Genomic DNA, 23039 nt, shown 5'->3' with positions numbered 1-23039 from the left:
TGCTAAGGGACCAGATAATACAAGCTGAGATCAGGGCCACATAGGAAAATGTAAGATTTTCACCTCCAATTCATCTGTTCCAATGCAGCCCAGCTCAACAGTTAACTGCTGGCTCTTCAGTGGCCTCTCTGAAATGAATTAGTAGCCTCAGTCCAATTTTAGCTGACAAGTGTCCACTTCACAAAAAATTTCAGATTGGTATGTCTGTGACCACCTTAACCAAGAGCTTAAGAATGAATGGGACATGCCAACACATCTTTACAGCTGACCCTCAGATCAGCAGTGAGATGCACTGGCAGAGTGATGTGGGGTAAGCTTGCGCAACTGCTCCCTGCACTGTACCTGTTCCATATGTAAAGGAGACTTCCTTCTGCAGGACCCTTGATGACAGACCTTTCAGAACACTGTTTTTGTTAAGACTATTATTAAACTGTTGTGGCTGGCTCCCCCCGCAAAAAACATGACAGCTTGACTAAAGTAATGGTTCACATATCACCTTCTCTTTGAAGGAAATGTTAACCAGATGACTACAGTGGGTCAGTCAAATTCTATCCAAGTACAATGCTATGAGCTCTGAGTTAACATAGGCTTGATTCACTCCAGCAAAAACTGGCAGTCTTTGCTGACAGAAAGTTGGACTGGAGGCTGCAGTGGCATAAAGGTGTTCACTCCCTCACCTCCCTATCCAGAATGGAGGCATAGTTATAACAGCCAGTGATGTATATTGCATCAGCATAGTCCTGCTGCAGCTTCATGGATCAGGGTACAGAGAACAGCTGGACTAGAACTCTCTGTATGCCGAGTTCAAAGCATATAATCTATACCAGCGTTTCTCAAACTGGAGTCCCCACTGATCAACTCCTCCCCCTTCCTCCCAGTGCCTCCTGCACACGAGGGAATAGCTGTTCAGCGGCATGCAGGAGGTGCTGAGTGGGAGGGGGAGGAGCGGGGATGAGACAGGCTCAGGGGAGGGGGCAGAATCATGTCCTGAGGCCTCCAGCTGCACTGATCAACTCCTCCCTCTCCGTGCCTCTCTCATGCCACAGAACAACTGTTCCCTGGTGTGCAGGAGGTGCTAGGAGGGAGGGAGAGAAATGGGGCACACTCACGGGAGGGAGCGGAAGGAGGCAGAGAAGGAGTGGGGCTTTGGGACAAGGCGTGCAGTGGGCATGAGGCTTGGGACTGAGCTGGGGACTTGGGGGTCCCCGAAAAATTTTAAATCAAAATGGGGGTCCTTGGGTTGCTAAAGTTTGAAAACTGCTGATCTATAAAATTGCCTGATCTCCACCAGCCAGTGAGGCAGAAGTCATAAGGCTGCTCAAAGAGTTTCACACAGCAACTCATGCAGAACATACCACCAGTTCATTCTGCATCTTCCGTGTAAATCTGTTTCTCTGCTCTGTTAAATGTAAAGCCTGGCATCTGCCATAAGTATCCAGAGGAAATATAATGAGTAACCTGAACAATACTATTAAAAAGGGAAGCAAGGAGGCCCATTCAATGGTAATTATTTCAAGTGCAAATACAGCCTGATGTGATTTGACTACATACCTCTGCTACATCTGCCAGAGAGCGAGACACAAAAGAGTCCCGTGAGTTTCCATCCAGCAGGCTGGGTCCCAATAAGGAGGTGCCACTAGCAGTTCCAACAGGAGTTGGCAACATTTTCCGGCCCTTCTCGGGGGAGATGAAACTTGCTGCATAGAGAGGAAAAGCATAAGAACATAAGAATGACCCTACTGGGTCCAGGGTCCATCTAGCCCAGTATCCTGTCTTCCAACAGTGGCCAGTGTCAGGTGCCCCAGAGGGAATGAACAGAACAGGAATTATCAAGTGATCCATCCACTGTTGCTCATTCCTAGCTTCTGGCAAACAGAGGCTAGGGACACCATTCCTGCCCATTCTGCCTAATAGCCATTGATGGACCTATCCTCCATGAATTTATCTAGTTCTTTTTTTACCTCTGTTATGGTCTTGGCCTTCACAATATCCTCTGGCAAGGAGTTCCACAGGTTGACTGTGTTGTGTGAAGAAATACTTCCTTTTATTTGTTTTAAACCAGCTGCCTATTAATTTGATTTGGTGACCCCTAGTTCTTGTGTTATGAGAAGAAGTAAACAACACTTCCTTATCTACTTTCTCTACACCAGTCATGAATTTATCCACTTCAATCATATCTCCCCTTAGCAGTCTCTTTTCCAAGCTGAAAAGTCCCAGTCTTATTAATCTCTCCTCATACGGAAGCTGTTCCATACCCCTAATCATTTTTGTTGCCATTTTCTGAACCTTTTTCAATTCCAATACATCTTTTTTTGAGAGGGGGCAACCACATCTGCACACAGTATTCAGGATGTGGGTGTACCATGGATTTATATAGAGGCAACATGATATTTTCTGTCCTATTATCTATCCCTTTCTTAATTATTCACAGCATTCTGTTCCTTTTTTGACTGCTGCTGCACATTGAGTGGATGTTTTCAGAGAACCATCCACAATGACTCCAAGATCTCTTTCTTGAGTGGTAACAGCTAATTTAGACCCCATCATTGTATATGTATAGTTGGGATTATACTTGCCAATGTGCATTACTTTGCATTTACCAACATTAAACTTCATCTGCCATTTTGTTGCCCAGTCACCCAGTTTTGAGAGATCCTTTTGTAGCTCTTCGCAGTCTGCCTGGGTTTTAACTATCTTTAGTAATTTTGTATCATCTGCAAATTTTGCCACCTCACTGTTTACCCCTTTTTCCAGATCATTTATGAATGTTGAAAAGGACTAGTGCTAGAACAGACCCCTGGAGGACACCAATATTTACCTCTCTTCAGTCTGAAAACTGACCATTTATACCTACCCTTTGTTTCCTATCCTTCAACCAGTTACCAATCCATGAGAGCACCTTCCCTCTTATCCCGTGGCAGCTTATTTTGCATAAAGAGCCTTTGTGAGGGACCTTGTCAAAGGCTTTCTGAAAATCTAAGTACACTATATCCACTGGATCCCCTTGGTCCACACGCTTGTTGACCCCCTCAAAGAATTCTAGTAGATCGGTGAGTCATGATTTCCCTTTACTAAAATCATGTTGACTCTTCCTCAACAAATTATGTTCATCTATATGTCTGACAATATTGTTCTTCATTATAGTTTCAACCAGTTTGCCCGGTACTGAAGTCAGGCTTACAGACCTGTAATTGCCAGGATCACCTCTGGAGCCCTTTTTAAAAATTGGCATCACATTAGCTATCCTCCAGTCATCTGGTACAGAAGCCGATTTAAATGATAGGTTACAGACTACAGTTAGTAGTTTGGCAAATTCACATTTGAGTTCGTTGAGAACTCTTGGGTGAATACCATCTGGTCCTGGTGACTTATGGCTGTTTAATTTATCAATATTTTCCAAAACCTCTTCTAATGATATCTCAATCTGGGACAATTCCTCAGATCTGTCACCTAAAAAAAGAATGGCTCAGGTTTTGGAATCTCCCTCATATCCTCAGCCGTGAAGACCGATGTAAAGAATTCATTTAGCTTCTCCGCAATGGCCTTATCCCCCTTTAGTGCTCCTTTAGCACATCAATCGTCCTGTGGCCCCACTGATTGTTTAGCAGGCTTCTTGCTTCTGATGCACTTAAAATATTTTTTGCTATTACTTTTTGAGTCTTTGGCTAACTGTTCCTCAGATTCTTTTTTGGCCTTCCTAATTGTATTTTTACACTTCATTTACCAGTGTTTATGCTCCTTTCTATTTTCTCACTAGGATTTAACTTCCACTTTAACTTCCATTTTTTACCTCTCACTGCCTCTTTTACTTTGTTGTTTAGCAGTAAGTAGGTGTATTGAACTTGTACATTAGAGGAGGAGGAGAGGCACATGGAAACCTAACACAAAGCAGATCTAAAGCCATCTCTCTCCTCTACTGCCTCAGAATAAGAAGTTACTAGCATGAGCACTACCAGCAAGCTGCCAAATGGATCAGCTAATCACCTCAGCCCAAAGGAGGTAAACACACATTACACTGGAGACACTAGCCATACAGCTATTAATTTTTGAGCTAAGTCAGAAAAAACAATTCTCTCACCTCCTTAGAATTATGCACCACGCATACAATGAAACCTACATGTTCCAAACAGAAGAGCTGGTGGCATCATTTTGCTGTTTTAGCAGAACACTCAAAATGTTTCACTCTAAAAGATGAGTCTGACTTGCAAAACCTAGCAGACCACAAAAAGGTCTCAGTTACTCGCTCCAAGGTATATGCTGTTGCCCCGTGCCAGTTGAGCAACTTCTATTTCAGGAGCAGACTTCCAAATCTGGGCTGAATGAAATTAAGTCCATCTAGGGGTAACAATTCCAGTTAGAGAGGAAGGTGGGAAGGAAGGGAAAAAGTCTTCCAATATCCTACTGAGTTTACTCTCTTCCAGGGACTCCCTCCAAGTCAAGGGACTGGGGCTGGGTGAAGAGAAGCTCTTTAGAAAAGATAGGACCATTCCTCCATCATAGTTCTCTGTGTACGGACACTCACAAAACAGGCTGCTGAGAGATGAGTCGGTAGAGTCATTGGGGTACCACTGTGGGTCATGGCTCGGAGAGGCAATCCAGTTCTGCTGAGGACTGCTGGAGGGGGATGGAAGACTTTTGGAGCTGTCACTGCCATTCAGTTTTGCAGGGGAGAGGGAAACACCTTCATCTGAAAGTCAATGCAAAGAATCACTGACTGAGTCAATTCTGTAAAGCCACCAGGACAACTTCAAGTACTTTGGGGTGCTCAACACATTTTCAGACAACTGGAAGCAAGGCACTCCATAATACTCTTAGAATGAATGCCACTGATCAGCGAATCAGCCAACACCAAGTTATTCTGAACTACAATGGCACTACTCAGTGGAGTAAGGGAAACTGGATTTAATATTAATCAACTCATCTTAAGGATATTGACTGGTTGATGAAAGAATTTAGCTATGGTGCAGTGCAATTTCCTGAGGGAGGAGTGTGATAGTGGAAGGTGGGGATCTGAAAGGCCCAATTTAGCTCAGTCCTAACTGGACCAGGTGTGTCAAGATTTCTGTGGGAAAAGGAAATAAGATGGAAGCTACTGTCCACACTCATTTAAAGAAACTACAAGCAAACTGAAAATATAGAATCTTTAGAGGACAGTTGGTCAACTGGGTAAGTGGCACAGAATTACCATAGTGTGAAAGACCATTTGATGTTATATCCTACTAAAGATAATTGGGTGTTGGGTCTCTCTATAGGTTCTCTGCTAGTAGGTGAAGACGTTTAGGCCCTTATTGACTGCCAGGTAATGAGACCTAACTCGCTCCTGCATGCCCAATAGGGTAGGGTTCTGATGTGCTACTGGGCTAGCCAGACATTGGAAAAAGAACACCAAGTTGCTCAGAATTCAGATCCACAGTTCTTTTTAAAAAAAAAATGCCCCAAGATGTAAATTTTTAAAAATTGATGTCAAATTTTTTTTGCATAAAGAATATTGTTTTTAGAAGCATAAACCATTACATCATAAAGCATGTTCACAAATGAGAAACAATACAATTATTCAAACTAATGCAACACTTTAAAGGTGAACTGCAAATCTGAACAAGTAGACCCAGATTTGTATGCCAAGTACTGGTGGGTGCTTAGTCCTGAGGGAGGTTTTGACTGACTTGTTTTAAAACTGCGTCCCTCACCTCTCAGTACATGCTGCAAACTTCACGGTTAATTTACTAGATCTCAATGCATTTTCAGTTACACTAAACGGCTCCTTACAACCCAACCCATAATACTTCTGGTATCTGCAATATCCAAAATTTGAGTTTCAGGCTCCGACACTGACTTTTTGTCAGGTCTTGGTCAACTCAAATTAGTATGGCATTTTAAATGACAAAAAGTGATGTGACAGGGCTCTATGTTCATTATACATCAACATTTCTAGATCAAATTTGCTCAGCTGACCAGTAACAGGATGTTTTAAATGTCAGTCCTACAAAGTCACCCTAGGAAATGGCTCTTACCTTCTTCTATAACCTCACAGATACTAAAGATGCTGTAGGTCAAACTACTCAACCCCATTGACCTTTATTATCGATGAACATGCAGGAGAAGAAAAGAACTCAGTTTGAATCTCAGATCTCAAGGTGAATTTGCAGGCCCAAATTTAAAACATTTTTCCTGGGAAACTGAGCAAATTTTACCTGGAAATACTGACACACAAACATAGAATTATAGAAGTCAATGATGAAAGGGACCTCGAGAGATAATCTAATCCAGTCCCCTGCCCTCAAGGCAGGGCTAGTATAACTAGACCATTCCTAACAGGTGTTTGTCTAACAAAAAACACTGTTTCAATTTTTTACAGAGTAATATTTTAGAGCAGAAGTTCACTTTAACCTCTGTCTCAGTTTTCCTCATCTGTGAGTTGGGAATAAATGTTCCATTCGCTTGCATATTTATTACTTTAAGAAATCTCTTACCTATGAAAGTCACAGTATAGTCCATCAAGGCCATGTCTCTCCAGGGTTAAATGAAGGATAGGAAGACAATACTTAGGCCATCTCTAAACTAGCACTTATGTTGGCAAAACTTTTGTCGCTCAGGGGTGTGAAAAAACACACCTCGGAGTGACATACATTTTGCTGGCATAAGTGCATTTGTGCACAGTGCTCTGTCGGTGGGAGACGCTCTCCAGCCAACATAAGTACTGCTGCTTATTAAGTTGGTTTTATTATGCTTTCTCCTGTCGGCATAACGCAACTACAACAGTGTTCTTACAGCAGTACATCTGTGCCGCTGTAAGCCTGTAAGTGTAGACATGGCCTAAATTCAAAAAATAATTTCTTATGAAGACCCATGGTATCACTGGCCAAAAGGCTGCCCAATTCACTTAAGTAATATGTAAGAAGCCATATTCCCTCCTCATGTGTGTCTACAGGGCTACCACTGAAATCTATAGGTAACCCACAGGGAGATCAGAAAGAAGATTTTGGTCCTTACTATTTAGTAAGCTATGAAGGACACTGCTGCAGAGCTGTTCAGTAAGTTCAAAGAGCTACCAAAGCTCTCTGCTAAGCCAGCAACAACTTAAATGTACATTAATTTAAAATGTAGTCAGACTCGTTAAGAAAAAAGGGAACTACATAATTTAACTTCTCAAAAGATATCACTAAGTCCATGATGATGCCTCCTAATAAGGGTTTTTCTGATATTTAGAACATGCTGCAGTTAATAGCATTTTTTTTAAGTTTAGTAATGAGAATGCCTGATCTTGACTTAGTCTTACTGTATTGACCAGAGCTGATAGCGATTTCAATGATAGAGTCGCTTATTTGAGTGGCAGGTTCTCCCTGAGAAAGCACATCTTCAGGTGGCCCAGGCAGAGAGATATCCAGCAGAGCAGAGACGTTGGGAGGACACAGATGCGTACTGGAGGCCTGTGATGGAGGAAGAGGAGGAGTGGAGAGACCATTCTGGAGAGGGGTCTTGGACAGTTCTGACAGAGAAAGGACTGATGTGTCCTGCTGTAAGAGTCAGAGAATGAACGAGTCATTAGTTTGCATAGGACTTGGACACTTCTAAAAGTTACAACAGACAGATCATGCGTTGCGGAGAGCCTGAGCATTGGGTTGAAAGAGAAGAACAGCTGGATGCAACAGAAGCAGGATAAAAATCAAGCAGAAAAGACTCCTAGCATACTCTGTTCCACCAGTCCAGCTACCTGATGAAATATTTGTATTTTTCATACAAGAATAAAAGATCTACAGATTCTATGCTCTGGACACCTATCAAAAACTGAAAACCACATAAAAGGACAGCCCACAAGCATACTCATCCCACTACTCAGCCCATACCCTCCTCAATAGCCTGACAAAAGTTGGGTTTTGCATCACACTCAAATGCAACTGATTTAAAATAGAGCATTTCCAAAACCTTCTACAACTGAAACCAGTGAAAGAGTTAATGAGAGGAGTGCCATTATTCTACAAGACCATTCTTAACAGCTGAATATTGAATCAGGCATTGTCAGCAGAGAAATATGCAGCTGCTTGGAGATCACTCCTGATTTAACAAGATTATTTTTCTTGAGGACTTCTGTAGCCAGGAGGTTCCACTCCAAAAGTGAGCCCTACACCTTCTTCCACTAAAATAACCGAAGCACCATTAAGTGCTCCCATATATATCCTTGAAGAGTGTCTCTACATCACGTTTGAAGTTGCATTAGCCACCAGACTAGTCTGAGGTTATAAAATTAACATCCATCGAACAATCCTTGCTTCTATAATTAGCCATGAGCTAGACCCAAAGCAAAGTGTTTCTCTTAAGAAGATATTGGTTATGCAACTAGTACTGTCATCAAGATCACATTATTGGATAATGTTCCTCCTGCAGTGATACGCAGTGACAGCACTGCCAGAATGCATACTTTACTCCCTGGGGGAATTCTGCATCACTGCACAATGCAGAATTTGTGCAGAATTAATGTTCTGTGCAGAATTTCATTCCCCCCACAGAATTGATGCTGCAGAACTTCTGGCCACCACTAGGGGCTGCTGGACTCAGCAGAACTTGGCTCTCCAGCTCACATATACAGGACCCCATGGGGGAGGGGATCAGAGCTGGAGGGTTCTAGGCAGCTGCGGTTCCCATCATGTCCTGAAGGAAGAAGGCAGCGTGCAGGAACTCCAAACAAGCCTGAGACCCATCATCAGGCTGTTTTTCTCTCTGGATCCCTGGGCTCTGGTAGGTAAGGGGTGCTATGGGGTGCCCCATGGCTGGGCTCTAGGAGTAGGGGGTGTGGGTGTCCGAGACCAGAGGGGCAAAGTTTCCCCACAAGATGTGCCCACTTGGCACTTGTGACACACCCAGACTGAGGCACATAACAAAAACATAACAGAGAAACAGGAACTGAGTTATCATAGGGGTTTCTTTAACTCTCTACTCGCTGGGGGAATCTTTTTTGTTTTGTTACAGACATACTTGCTGACAGGTATTTTGAAATAAATTACCAAAATAATTGAAACTAGTTTGATTATATTATGTTATTTTGGCAAATAAAATATGCCGAATTTTTTTATTTTTTTATATTTTTATTTATTTTTATGCACAGAATTTTAAATTTTTTGTTGCAGAAGTCCCCCAGGAGTAATACTTATTTCAGTTCCTGGGGTCTACTTTCCCTTCAGACAACGTTTAAAATAGACTGGTGCAGTATAAAGGTACTTGTTTGCTTTGCTAAACTCCTCCACTGTACCAGTCAATGCACAAGCGCAGCATTAAACAAGATCTGTTTGCTCTTCAGAGATCAGAACTTGTCAGTTTCATTCTGCTCTTCCACTTTCAGAGTAGTATAAAATCAAAACATAAGCAGCTGTCCACAGCAACCTGCGAGACTTCCATTCCAGCACAAAGAAAATGAGGACTTGTGGCACCTTAGAGACTAACAAATTTATTTGAGCATAAGCTTTCGTGAGCTACAGCACAGTAACAGTCATGGAGAACAATTACCCTGATGGCCGTAGGAAGAGCCATGTGACCTGCAGACTATTTCTGCAAGAATGGTTAGAAAATGGGGACATGGTGAAAGGACGGCACTGGAATATGAGTCCCTAAATAATGCCAGGTTTCAGAGTAGCAGCCGTGTTAGTCTGTATTAGCAAAAAGAAAAGGAGTACTTGTGGCACCTTAGAGACTAACTAAATAAATTTGTTAGTCTCTAAGGTGCCATAAGTACTCCTTTTCTTTTTCCTAAATAATGCTTGTGTGAAGAATACCACTACTATAAACTTCATGCAGCTGCTCTTTGATCAGCTCATACTGTACCTGGAATCCATCAGGGACCACTTCCTGCTCTTGCTGTGTGGGTAGGTTAATGAAAGGAACCCGACACCTACTGCTTGAACCCTAGAAGTGCAAAAGGGACTACGAGTCACACTTATACACCAATTATAGCAAACTTAGCAGGAGCTACAAGAGACAAGCACATATTTCCCCCCTTATCCTCTCTTCTAAGATGGGATCTCAGGGATACTGCTCTCTCTACCACTATCCCAGGGAGGTAGTGAACACAGACACCTGTTCTAGGTATAGATAAGGGAAACAGTAAGGGTCATCACAACTCCCACTTATAAAGTGATCTCCTAAAAGAGGATGCAGCTGGAATCAGAACGCAGGCACTCTGAGACCCATGTGAATATTCAGTCACATTAGGAGAAAGCTGCTCACTATCAGCACTCTCTTGTGCCCACAATTCCCTACTCAATGCATCTCTTTCTCAAATGGTACCTTGCCTTTTGGCTTCAGACTTCTGGAGTGCAGATTGAAATTGCAAGGCTGTAAGCCTCCCTTACAGGATGGAAAACTATTTTCCAACACAGCAGTGCCTGTTTCCTTAGATTCTCCCCAGCAGGTCCTGAACACCACACACCCACCAATCCACTCCGTCCTGGGCTAGGCTTGCTCTGAAAAATGCATCCATCCAACAAGTCTCAGAAGGAAGCTGACCACAGATTCACAATTAATACAGATGCTGGATTCTTACACAAAACAAAGGAAATTATGAATGCTTTGACAAGCCTATTTAAGAGATACTGACCCCTACTGTGCCAATGGAGCCTCCAATCTGATCTGCCTTGGCCGACTCCTGCCCTGTGACCACTGCAGCCACACAGTCTGGTGACAGCGGAGACACACCTGACAAGCCCTCAGAATCCAGGACAGGCAAGGGGCTGCCAGGGATAATACCAGCACTTTTAGCTGCCAAGTCAATAGCACCTTTGGTAAAATAGAGAGAAAAGATATTAGAGATCTTTTCTTTCATTGACTGCCCATCTCTCCTATAAATATCTTTGGGGAGGAATTGAATCAGGCCATGTAGCTAAATCTAAACAAAAGCATAGAGATGCAGAAGTGATAATGTTGATTCAGATCCTGCAGACATGCTTGTTGTCCATATTTAGGAGGTGCAGTATTTTTAGCAAAATATTTATCATTTTTCCACTCTGTCCCCTTAAGGCACTCCCAGTCCATTGTACTGCACTTCAATGGAGTTTAAAAGAGGTATCCCAGTTTTCTCCACAAATGTTCCTAGTAGTATTTACATGTCAGATATGCCGTTTGTGCACATGATTTTAAAAATTCTGGAGTAAGTTGTGTAATTTCTGGGAAGTGCCTATAGTTTGAGAGAGGTGCTATAACACCAGCATAACAGTCTCATCTAGTACCTTGCTTCTGGCTGCAGCCTAGGCTTGATATTTCTGTTGGAGGAAAAACCCATAATACACTTGGCCAGCAGTGTTATTCTGCATGAAGGAGGAAGATTTCTCCATATTAGCTGATCAGCTTATTCTCTGAAGCATAAAGTTGTGCTCTGCATTTTAATTTGCCCAAGACACAGCGTTTAGGGAACTTAAGCTTATCCAGCTCTTTCACAACTTACAACATTTAACTGTCTTTCTGTGGCAGAGAATTCCCCAGGCCAAGTACACACAATATGAAACAGGATTCCTGGTTACATGTTCTCACTACCAGTTCATTTAATTAAGAGGCATGTTCTTTTATTATGGGACAGGGTAGAAAAGGAGGCACTGGTGAAGTCCCCTCCATGCCCAGTATTCCAAATCTTGTCTTGGTGGATAAACTATTAGGGCTTAGAACAAAATGTAACACATATATATGCAGAGCTGAACCTGAGCCACAAAGTCTGTACTCTAACTTTCCCCAGAGATCAGGGGATTCATGATGCTGGGTCTGGTTCAGATCCATAGATACATCCATCGATCCATCCATATGCCAAGTGTTAGGACATGAGCATGGTATGTGATACTAGTTTGGAGTGTGTCATCATTGCCCACTCCCCTTCCCTACAGCAAGTCTCTCCACACCTATTGTGGTGCAAACTGTTTTTATGTATTGCAAAGTATATATTATATATATATATATATATATATATATATATATATATATATATATATAAACAAGCAAAACATTTTAAAGGCACCATGGATTTGTACCTGGATGTAGGAAATCAAAATATGCCAGTTTTATGAGGGGAGACTTACTGGACAGGTGGTTGGTATCTTGTGTTGGAAGAACCTTGGGCACAATGGGTCGAGAAACAGCAGCTTTAGTCAGTGAAGACTGTATTGGCCGAAATGAACCTCTCCCTAAAGAGTGAAGAATTAAATCTCAGAGGAGCCAAAACTGGACATCTTCCTTAAACCAAAACACTGCACAGTTGAATAGATCTGTGGGAATTCTAAGCAGCTTCCAAACTAAGCTGACACTGAAAGCAGTGATGAAATTAAGACTTCAAATAGTAGTAGCACAAGCTAATCAGCAGTTCATTGCCAGGCAAGACAATGGCAATACTGCGTGTAACTACAGCTGCATGCCATTATTTCCAATTAAAATAACCTTGAGGTTCTAATGCTGATTTTGAGATCCATGGTGGGATCCAGATTAACTTGTGTCAGTACTATACCTCAAGAAGAGGCCAGAGGGAAAGGCCAAATGGCAGACAAAATACTGGTCAGTGAATTTATTTCACCATATTCAATTCATATAACATTCTGACGCTAGAAAAAGCCTAACGTAAAATTGAGTACGACTACTCTCTAAGGAAAAGAATTCCTGGCTCAGCATTTTCACCCACAAATTTGGTTTCTTTATGTAGAACTCCATGGAACTAGGGTTAGGAAAGAGGGAGAGAAACTGAGGAGAAATGATTACAAGCTATGTAAAAATTATCAAGAAGCAGAAGCTTGTCACCCCTTGGGACATGACTCGACTAAACTGGTGAATGGTTGCGGTTTTGAACGGATTTTTTTTTTCTTTTAAAGATTATTCCATCACTCCTCACCACACACAGTGGTAAGAGAGCCTTTATAATTCATCCCAGTATCAGCTCACAACTTAATATTTCCCACTGTGGATCTTTATTCCTTAAGGCAGAAAGGGCAGACTCACCTGTTATGGAAGAGTTGGATAAGATGGAGAAGGAGCAGACATGCTGGGACGGATTTCCCGATGGCCTGGGGAGCAGTGTTCTCTGTGTGGGGGAAGATAACAGACCAAAACAAATTTAAAAACAGAACAAAGTGAGTTGGTTTCATATAGTGTCCTTTGCAGTTGTGATACCTTACAGAATAAGGAGTTGAATATCAGTACAGCAGGGACCAGCGCTGGCCTTACTATGAGGCGAACTGAGGCAGCCGCCTAAGGTGCCAGACTGTGGGGGGGGGGCACCACTAGGACCCAGAGTGTAGACTGCTACTGCTGGTGCATATGTATTCTCTCTGCTCTAGATGCACAGAGATGGTGGAGTGCTGTGCTGGAGGAAGGAGGGCACAAGAGACATAACAGGCAGGCAGGAGAAAAGGTGAGAGGGAATAACAGAAAGCAGCAGGAGCTGCAGGGAGAGAGAGAGAGGAGGAGGAGCCTCTTATGTACCTCTCTACCACCCCTAGGAGCCAGAACTGATTAACACCAGCTTCTCAGGGAGCTTCCTGTTTCCTGCTGCTTCCCTGAACCCACTTGAGGAGAACAGGCAGTCAACTGAAGTAGTAGGAGCCAATTTGGCCCTTAAGACGCTGATATCTTCCCTCACTCAGCTACCAACCTGCTTATTTGTCCCCTTCAATTGAGTGTTGAGAGCCACTATAGCTGGCACAGAACAGCAGTCATGAGTGAAAGAAGAAAACGCCCCTCTGGGGCAGCATTCAGATAAAGAAAGCAAGCAAAGGAAGCTTTTCTACCTAAGCAGGAAGGAGCTCTCCTGAGATACAGAGACACAAATGTTCAGTGAGCCGAGTGGTGAGGAGATGCCTGATCTTCCAGTTAGTCAGAGTGCAGGTGACTTGGCAGCTACTGCAGCATCCATATCTCCATCTCAAATGGATGTAACCATGCTCATTCCTGAAGAAAAAGTGTAGATCAGAGAAGGGGGGGAGGGCCAGCTCAGTGGTTTGAGCATTGGCCTGCTAAACCCAGGGTTGTGAGTTCATTCCTTGAGGGGGCCATTTAGGGATCTGTGGCAAAAATTAGGGATTGGTCCTGCTTTGAGCAGGGGGTTGGACTAGGTGACCTCCTAAGGTCCCTTCCAACTCTGATATACTAAGAGCGTGGTGGAGGAGCAAGAAACATCTGCTGCTGAGTTTAGTTCCTTAAGTCTAGATGATCCAGGACTGTGGACCCTCTTGAGCAGTAGCCTGAGAGACTTCCTTGTACAGCAAGTGAAAAACTTCATGTTCTCCAAAGACAATGCAAATAGAAGTTTCCATCCACCACATTACTGGCTTGAAATCCCCAAGGGTGAGAAAGAGGAGAGGGCATGGCTTATGTACTCAAAAACCCAGAATACTGCATACTGTTTTTGTTGCAAACTCTTCCAGTCATATTGTTCCATATGTTCAATATGTTCCAGACATATTGGGTTCTACAGGAACAAAGGACTGGAAAAATCTAGCTAGAAATCTGCCATGAGAAGGCAGCAAATCACTGGAGAGCACTCCACAGGTGAAAAGAGCTTGAGATGGTTAAAGGCCACCATAGATGATCAGCATCGAGAGAAGATTGCATCAGAGTCTCTTTACTGGCAAAATGTTCTGAAAAGGCTCATTGTCATTGTGAGAATGCTTGCTATCCAAAACCCAGCTCTGCGTGGCACTTCAGATCAGCGGTATGTGCTAAACAATGGAAACTTCCTTAAAATTGTGAAGCTGATGGCAGAGTTTGATGCTGTACTCCAGGAGCATCTAAGAGTCACCACCCAAGAAATGTACACACATCACTACCTTGGAAAAACAATTCAAAATGAGGTCAGACAGTTACTGGCAACAAAAATCAAACAGATTGCGGCAGATCTGAAGTCAGCAAGATATTACTCTGTTATTCTGGACTGCACACCTGACATCAGCCATACGGAACAAATGACTTTAATGGTGTGCTTTGTAACAACAACAGAACCTAGTGAAAATGTCCCTGCAATGGTGACTGTCAGAGAGCATTTTCTAGAATTTAATGACATTGATGATACTACAGAAGCTGGTATGACAAATGTGCTTCTTAAAAAGCTGGAAGATACGGGAATTGCGAAAGCTGACATGAGAGGTCAGGGACAATGGTGCCAACATGAGAGGAAAGAACAGAACAGTGCAGACACGGATCTGAGAGTTAAACCCTCAAGCTTTTTTTGTCCCATGCAGTTCTCATTCTTTGAACTTGGTGGTCCGTGATGCAGCATCAGCTTCTAGTGAGGCTGCTGAATTTTTTAATGTAATTCAAAGTATCTGTATATTTTTCTCTGCATCAACTCATTGATGGCAAATTTTGAAGCAACATCTGGGAACATCCTCTCTGACACTGAAACCACTGAGTGCCACACGATGGAAAAGTAGAGTGGAGGCAATAAAGCCTATCAAACACCAAATTGGGAAGATAGATGGCCATAGTTGCCATTATGCAGGATAATGCTATGAAAGGAACTGTTCGTGGGAGAACAGTGGCAGGGGGAAATGGAATCACCAGAAACAGGCATAACTTAAAATTTCTGTGTGGCTTAGTGTTGTGGCATACTGTTTGAAGTAAATGTTGTAAGCAAGAGGCTCCAAGGCGTTGACCTTGCTATATCTGGAGCAATGGAACAACTGGACAAAGCAAAAAGTCATACCTACAATCTTACTGGTCAGATGAGGGATTTCAAAACATTCTGAAGAATGCACAGAAGTTGGCAGAGGAACTTCACTCTAAAGCTATATTCCCACCCATTCAAGAATACAAGAGTCACTGAAGATGATGACATTTTGATTACGAGGCATGGGATAATCCCATAAGAGTCCCCAAACAACAATTCAAAGTTGAATTCTTTAACCAGGTGCTAGATTGTGCAATACAGTCAGATGAAGAACGTTTCATGCAGCTCAAGGAACACAGCAGTATATTTGGGATGTTGTATGATATTCTGAAACTCTCACTATACCTGAAGAAGACCTACACCAGCAATGCAGGGCACTAGAGACACATGATGACATGCACGATATTGATGCAAGTGATTTAGGTGATGAACTGAAAGCCCTTTCAAGATACATTTCAGCAGGATCAACTCCAAAGGCTGTTCTGGAATATATGTACACAAATAAATTGACCACCCTCTTTCCAAATGCTTTTGCTGATCTGCGCATATTTCTAAACACTTCCTGTAACAGCTGCCAGTGGAGAATGCAGCTTCTCCAAGCTGAAGTTAATAAAAACACATCTATGCTCCACAATGACACAGGAGAGGCTGGTCGGCCTTGCAACCATCTCAATGGAGCATGAACGGGCCCTGGCTGTGGATCTTCAGGAAGCAGTTCAAATCTTTGCAACCAAGAAGGCACGGAAAGCACCACTTTGATTATTCAAACAGATAAAAATGCCAGTCTTTACTATGCATACAAGAAAAGTTACCTTTGCTGTTCAGGCGTTTGAAAGTTAAGTGTTACTTAAAATTTTAAACAAGGCATTTTAAGTTGTTAGCTCTCCTTTATTGGGGTAGGTAGCAAAGCAGTACCATGAGAGAAGTAGAACAGGAAGAAGGCAGAATTGAGACCATTCAAAGTTTTGGCCCAAGCAAGGGGACACGGGGGCATCATTTGAGCTCCCCACTTCAGGTACCAAGATGTTGTGGGCCAGCCCTGGCAGTGACTATGTGGGCACACACCAGTCAGACACAGCAAGAACCCTTTCTGCTTCTGTTTGAGAGGGAATGTAAGCTACATGCCTTTTTTCTCTGCAGAGCACCATGGCATTGAAATTCCATCTGGACAACATCCAGAGATAGATGTGAAGTCAAACTCAGGTCCTGTCTCACTGATAGTGCAGCAGTCTCCGAGTCCCCTAGAGCAGTGGTTCTCGAACTTTTTTTTTCGTGGACCACTTGAAAATTGCTGAGGATCTCGGCGGACCACTTAATGATCTTTCCAAATGTTGTTTGTACCGTTAGCTAACTATTGTAAAGTGCTTTGGATAAAAGCGCTATATATTAAAACAAACTTAATAATTAACTTTTTTTTGTTCTACAAATAAAAGCCTACAACTCATATTTTAATATCAGTAGTCTTACCTTTCTAATGCAATGGATGTGTCCTCTCTTCACCGCCACGGCAGCCACAGAGCTGAGGCTGGGAAGGAGAGGGGTCTCTCCCTCTTCCCCCCACCGCAGCAACCACAGAGCAGAGGCTGGGAAGAAGGGCCGTCTCTCCCAAGCAGCCACAGCCCTGGAGCTGGGAAATGTCGCCTCTTTCTCTGGCCCTCGCAGCCCTGCACATCCCAAATTCCCCTCTCATCTCACCCCACTTCCCCCTTCCACCTACCCTTTATCCCCCAAAGGCCACCACCTCACCGTATATGTGCATCTTCTCCAGGGTCCAGGCACCTAATTAGTGGAGCCACGCCTGCACGGCTCCACTAATTAGGTTGATGGCCCTTTATTCTCTCGTGTGCGGCCCCCCAGGTGCAAACCTTAGAGGGAACTATCAGCGGACCACCTGAATGGAGCTCACGGACCACTGGTGGTCCACAGACCACAGTTTGAGAACCTCTTTCCTAGAGTATTGCATTATAGTGTCACCTCTGAGCATGGGTACAAGCTTTTGTGTGGGACTTGATCCTCTGTCATGGTTAACAACTAAATGATAATGAACGACAAAGGAAACTACATTCAGAAATTTTAAAAGATGGAATTGTATGGAACAGAACATCTCACTGAGGCCCGTAAAATGCAATTTCTTAGGCGCAGGAGACCTCTAAGGCAGAACGTGGACTCTCTCTTCTCATTCCTTACATATAGCTACGGAGACTAAAGAGCCCCTGGTCACATGCTAGCATTTCATAAGATTTTTTCAAACAAATGCCAAATGTTGTTTCCATTTTCTTATACTTTGTTGTTCCTGCCAGTTACATCAGCCTTGAGTCTCTCCCTTCCCCCACCATCTATGCTCTTATAATCATATTTTCCTTTTTGGCTGGGATTTGCAGGGAGCCTTAGAGAAGCCAATGATACCCACTTACCAATGGAATTCAGACGGAGCTGGACACTTTGCTCCCATGAACCCCACTGAAAATCCCAGCCTTCATTTTTAAATTAGTGCCCCTTTGAACTGAGGTTTTTTTTTCCTGGTATAATCCGTCTTCCCCGATTTCGTAGACATTTCAAAAACAATCAGTGGGAAGACAAACTGAAGATCTTGTTGCAATAAGGAATGAGACACCAGGATTCCAAATGTACACAAAAAAGATAAAAGTCTGCAGGACTGAGGTATAAAGCAGAATCCCAGTTAGGATATTCCATTTGTTCCAAACTTTCTTCTAGACCAAGTATATTTTTGCTTTCCCAACCTCCCTTCCATGTGGCTACACTCCACTGTTACTGCAGCTGCTGTTGCTGATGCAGGAATCTAACCAGGTTAGTTATTAAAGAGGCCAAAAGAGAAAGTTACTTACCTTGTGTAGTAATGATGGTTCTTCGAGATGTCCCCCCCATGGGTGCTCTATTGTAGGGGGTGTGTGTGTGTGTGTGTGTGTGTGTGTGTGCGCGCACGCGCACACTTCTAATCAGAGACCTTTGATACTAGTGTCTGTTCAGCCTGCACATGCTCTTTATCCCCCTCCCTCTGTGCTCTGTGTCGAAGCTAATTAGCACTGCATGGGCGAACCCTCAGGTCCTTCTCTACTCTGAAGTAGAGGGGAGAGTTGTTCAGCACCCATAGGGACACACATCTCAAAGAACCATTGTTACTGCACAAAATGAGTAACTTTGGGTGCTGCACTGTGCGTGACTCCTGGGCAGTATCCCCAATGGGAGGTTGGGGCTTCAGCATCTAGTTTGTTATGGATGATAGTACTACGAAGATGAAGATGGTGTAAGAAACAGAGTCTCCAGTAATCGCAGTGTTCAGTGAACGTATGAGCAGATGCTCAAGCCATGGAAATCTGCAGATTTCCAAGATAGGGACATTCTTGAGGAAGGCAACCAAGGAGGAAACCAACCTCGTGGAGTGCATGTGGATTCCAGATGGAGGTACCACATTGCAAACATTACAGGAGTGTTTAATACAAGTTTGAGACCCATTAGGAAAGTCTTTGGGATGATACTGCCGTGCCTTTAGACCTTCTGCAATGGAAAGGAAAAGCTTAGAAGATTTCCTAAAGGCCTTTGTCCTGTCCAGGTTAAAGGTCAGAGCTCTCCTAACATCTAGCATGTGCAGTATAGCCTCCCTGTTATCATAGTGAGGCTTAGGGTAAAAGGTCAGGAGGTGAATCAGTTGGCTCATGTGAAAAGACGAGGTCACTTTGAGGATGAACTTTCGATAGGGCCAAAAAGAGGAACCTCATTTTTAAAGAATATTATAAAGAGTGGTGCACCTTTAGTGCCACTAAATGTTCTCCCTGTGAAGGTGAAGGCTACCAGAAATGCTGTCTTCATTGACTGGTATGTGAGTTAACAAGTGGCTATAGGCTCAAAAGCGCGATCTAGTGAGACTCTTTAAAATGAGATTTAGGTCCCACATTGAAGTGGGATGTCTGGGTTGGGGAAAAAAAGGTTCACCATGTCCTTGAGGAATCTTTTTGTAAATTGGGTGGGAGAAAACTGAGTATCCCTCTACTTGTAAATAGAAAATCGCTGTGGCCGCCAGATGTACTTTGAGTGAACTGACGGACTGATTGGCCTGACCTCTTGAGGTCAACACACACCATGGGAAGGATAGAAGATGCCGGGGTAATTTGTCTGAAATTGCCCAAACCTGAAACCTAGTTCGCTTTTGCAGGTAAGTATGATCAGTAGTCAATTTTCTACTGTGTAGCAACACTTCCTATACAACCGTGGAGCAGCAGCATTGTGTGTGTTTGTACCATGAAGGAGCCAAGCCTTGAGCCATTCCGCAGGTTGGGAAGGAGAATGTGTCCTTCGTTCTGTGAGAGGAGGTAAGGAGTTGGTTGAAGAGAGATTGGTGGACACATTGCAAGCTGTGACAGGTACAGGTATCATGTTTGTTTGTCTCAGTCAGGTGGGAGCAATCAGGATGACATTTTCTTTTTCCCTTTTTATTTTTAAACAGGACTTTCAACAGCAGAGGGAATGGAGAAAAGGCATATAGAAGGTCCTTGTCCCATGGAAGAAGGAGAACATCTCCTAATGAATGTTGTCCAAGGCCAAACCTGGAGCAATAGTGTGGGCACTTCCTTTTCAGCTAAGTAGCAAACAAGTCTGTTGTCAGTGTCTCCCATTGATAGAATATGCTGTGGAGTACTGCTGGGTTCAGTTCCCACTTATGGTCATGTGAGAACTTGCGAATCAGTGTCTGCTGTTGTGTTCTGCACTCCTGAGAGGTAGGCAGGCTGCCGATATTAGAACATTATGGCAGATTCACCAGTTCCAAAGCTTTAGCACTTCCATGCACAGGGAGGCCAATCTGGCGCTGCCCTGACGATTTAGATAGTACATGCACACAATATTGTCTGTCATGATCTTCGTGTCTGTACCTCTGATCAGTGAAAGCAAGTGTTCCTGACTGCCCTGAGTTTGAGGAGGTTGATATGGAGAGTCGCCTCCGGGGACGACCACTTGCCGAGTTGTGAGGTTGTTGAGATGTGCACCCCAACGTATGAGGGATGCATCTGTAGTGAGAAATAATGTTGGGGTGGAAAAAGTTGTGTGAACTTTTCATGAACACCCATGCAAACATTTGTTGGATCTTTCCACCAATCCAGGGAGCGTTTGACCCTGGAAGGCATTGAGAGAGGTTTGTCTAACCTGTCCGTTTGACCTGTAAACCAAACTGAACCCTGTCTACTGACATCTCATGTGAAGTCTGGCATGAGCTATTACAAACGTGCCAGCTGTCGTGTCCTAGAAGCTGGAGGCAATGTCTCGCTTATGTTTGTGGACTGGTTTGAACTGTCTCTATGAGCGTTGACAGGCTGTGAAATCTGTGTTGTGGGAGGAGCACTCTCACATGCAGTGCATCGAGATCGGCCCCTATAAACTCCAAGTACTGTACCAGAGTTAAGGTTGACTTTTCATTGTTGATTTGTAACCCTAGCTTCATGAATAACTCCATTGTCCTGTGGGTGGCCAACAGGGCGTCTTTGAAGGAGTGGGCCCAGAAGAGACAGTCATCCAAGTACGGGTAGATCATGATCCCCAGGTGTGTGGAGAATACTCTGGGAGCCAACAAAGGCCAAAAGGGGTACTCTATACTGGTAATGATCCTGACCTAGGGTAAGCCAGAGGAATTATCTGAGAGACTGTAAAATCGATATGTAGAAATAGGCATCCTGAAGGTTGAGGGTCGAGAACCAATCCCCCTATTCCACAGATGGAATAATCACTGGTAGTGTGACCATCTCGAATTTTTTGAGCCTTCACATATTTCTTCAATGCTCTAAGGTCCAGTATCGGTCTCCAACCTCCCTGTTTCTAGGGGATCAGGAAATATCAAGAATAAAATCCTTTGCCATGGAGATATACACGAACAGAGATAGGAGGTTATTTATTTCCTGTCTTAATAGTCTTTTGTGAGAAGGATCCCTGAAGAGAAATGGGGAGGAAAAGTAGAGAGGATGGAGGGAGGTGAAGTGGATGGAATACTCATGGGAGATAATTTCCAAAACCCATCTGTCAAATGTTGTGTTTCCGGGTCTGAAGGAACAGAGCCAGAAAGCATCCAAATGGATTTGAGAGGTCGAGAGAGCTGGTGTTGTAGAGAGTGGCATCAAAATTGGTATTTTGAGGGAAAGTTGAGACATGGTGGCCTGATGGTTTGCCCCTCTGAAATGTGGACACTTTTCGTTGCGTCTGTAGCACTGTGATGGGTAATTGGGTGGATGTGACTTCTGTAATGGCAGAGGACTAAGTTTTCCTCTTTGTCTGGACATATAGATCCCCAGCAACTGAAGCATGACTGTGGAGTATTTCAGAGAGTGGAGTGCGGTATTGGTCTTGTCCACAAACAATTTCAGGCCTTCGAAGGGGAGGTCTTTGACCATCATCTGAATCTACTTCTGCAGTCTCAAAAGATGCAGCCACAACACTTGTTGCATCACGACTGCTGTCGAGATCAAACACACTGCAGTTTCCACAGGACCTAGTGCGGTCTGGAGTGCTGGTTTTGTCACTAACTACCCCCCCCCCCCCGGTACGATGGCCTGAAATTGGTCTCTGTGTGACTCTGGCAGGTGATCAATAAAGGCATTAAGCTTTGCATAATTTGTGCAGTCATATTTGGCTGCTAAGGCTTGGTAGTTTGCAACTCAAAACTGCAAAGTTGCAGAAGAGTAGGCCTTCCTCCCAAACGAATTGTCTCTTCCAATCTCTATCGTAAGGGGTGGATTTTGAGTAGTGCTGGTGGCCATGGGAGTTCACCAAATCCACCACGATTGAATTAGGTGGCGGGTGGGAGAAGAGGATATAATACTTCTTGTTGGCCCATTTGTTGGCCAACAAACAATCCCAATGTGTAGAAAGAATAGTAAATATGGCAGGTGACCAGCTTGGCTAAAGCAGTGAAATCCTTGCTGATCTTAAACACAAAAAAGAAGCTTACAAGAAGTGGAAGATTGGACAAATGACCAGGGAGGAGTATAAAAATATTGCTCGAGCCTGCAGGGGAGTAATCAGGAAGGCCAAACCATACTCTGAGTTGCAGCTAGCAAGCTATGTTAAGGGTAACAAGAAGGGTTTCTTCTGGTATGTTAGCAACAAGAAAAAAGTGAAGGAACGTGTGGGCCCCTTACTGAATGAGGGAGGCAACCTAGTGACAGAGGATGTGGAAAAAGCTAATGTACTCAATGCTTTTTTTGCTTCCGTCTTCATGAACAAGGTCAGCTTCCAGACTACTGCACTGGGCAGCACAGCATGGGGAGGAGGGGACCAGCCCTCTGTGGAGAAAGAAATGGTTAGGGACTATTTAGAAAAGCTGGACGAGCACAAGTCCATGGGGCCGGATGTGCTGCATCCAAGGGTGCTAAAGGAGTTGGTGGATGTGATTGCAGAGCCATTGGCCATTATCTTT

The 23039-nt window shown here is 43.6% G+C and overlaps 1 protein-coding gene across 3 annotated transcripts in view; it reads right to left on the bottom strand.

The window, feature by feature from the left end:
- CRAMP1 (cramped chromatin regulator homolog 1) overlaps positions 1 to 23039 on the bottom strand; it is a 135300-nt gene that overhangs the window by 4818 nt on the left and 107443 nt on the right. For 2 of the 3 annotated variants that reach the window (XM_038419742.2, XM_038419743.2), the window contains 7 exons: positions 12958 to 13039; positions 12051 to 12155; positions 10586 to 10764; positions 9814 to 9894; positions 7277 to 7514; positions 4523 to 4687; positions 1552 to 1697 (listed from right to left, as the gene is read on the bottom strand). In XM_038419742.2, coding sequence (XP_038275670.1) covers positions 1552 to 1697; positions 4523 to 4687; positions 7277 to 7514; positions 9814 to 9894; positions 10586 to 10764; positions 12051 to 12155; positions 12958 to 13039 — 996 coding nt within the window. Of the gene's footprint in view, positions 1 to 1551; positions 1698 to 4522; positions 4688 to 7276; positions 7515 to 9813; positions 9895 to 10585; positions 10765 to 12050; positions 12156 to 12957; positions 13040 to 23039 lie in introns of those variants that run through there. The other variant, XM_043494346.1, reaches the window with a different exon arrangement.

Source organism: Dermochelys coriacea, chromosome 10, assembly GCF_009764565.3.
Source record: "Dermochelys coriacea isolate rDerCor1 chromosome 10, rDerCor1.pri.v4, whole genome shotgun sequence".
NCBI classification, from domain to species: domain Eukaryota; kingdom Metazoa; phylum Chordata; order Testudines; family Dermochelyidae; genus Dermochelys; species Dermochelys coriacea.
The sequence above is the reverse complement of the archived record's forward strand: the minus strand, read 5'-3'. Positions and strand labels throughout refer to the sequence as shown.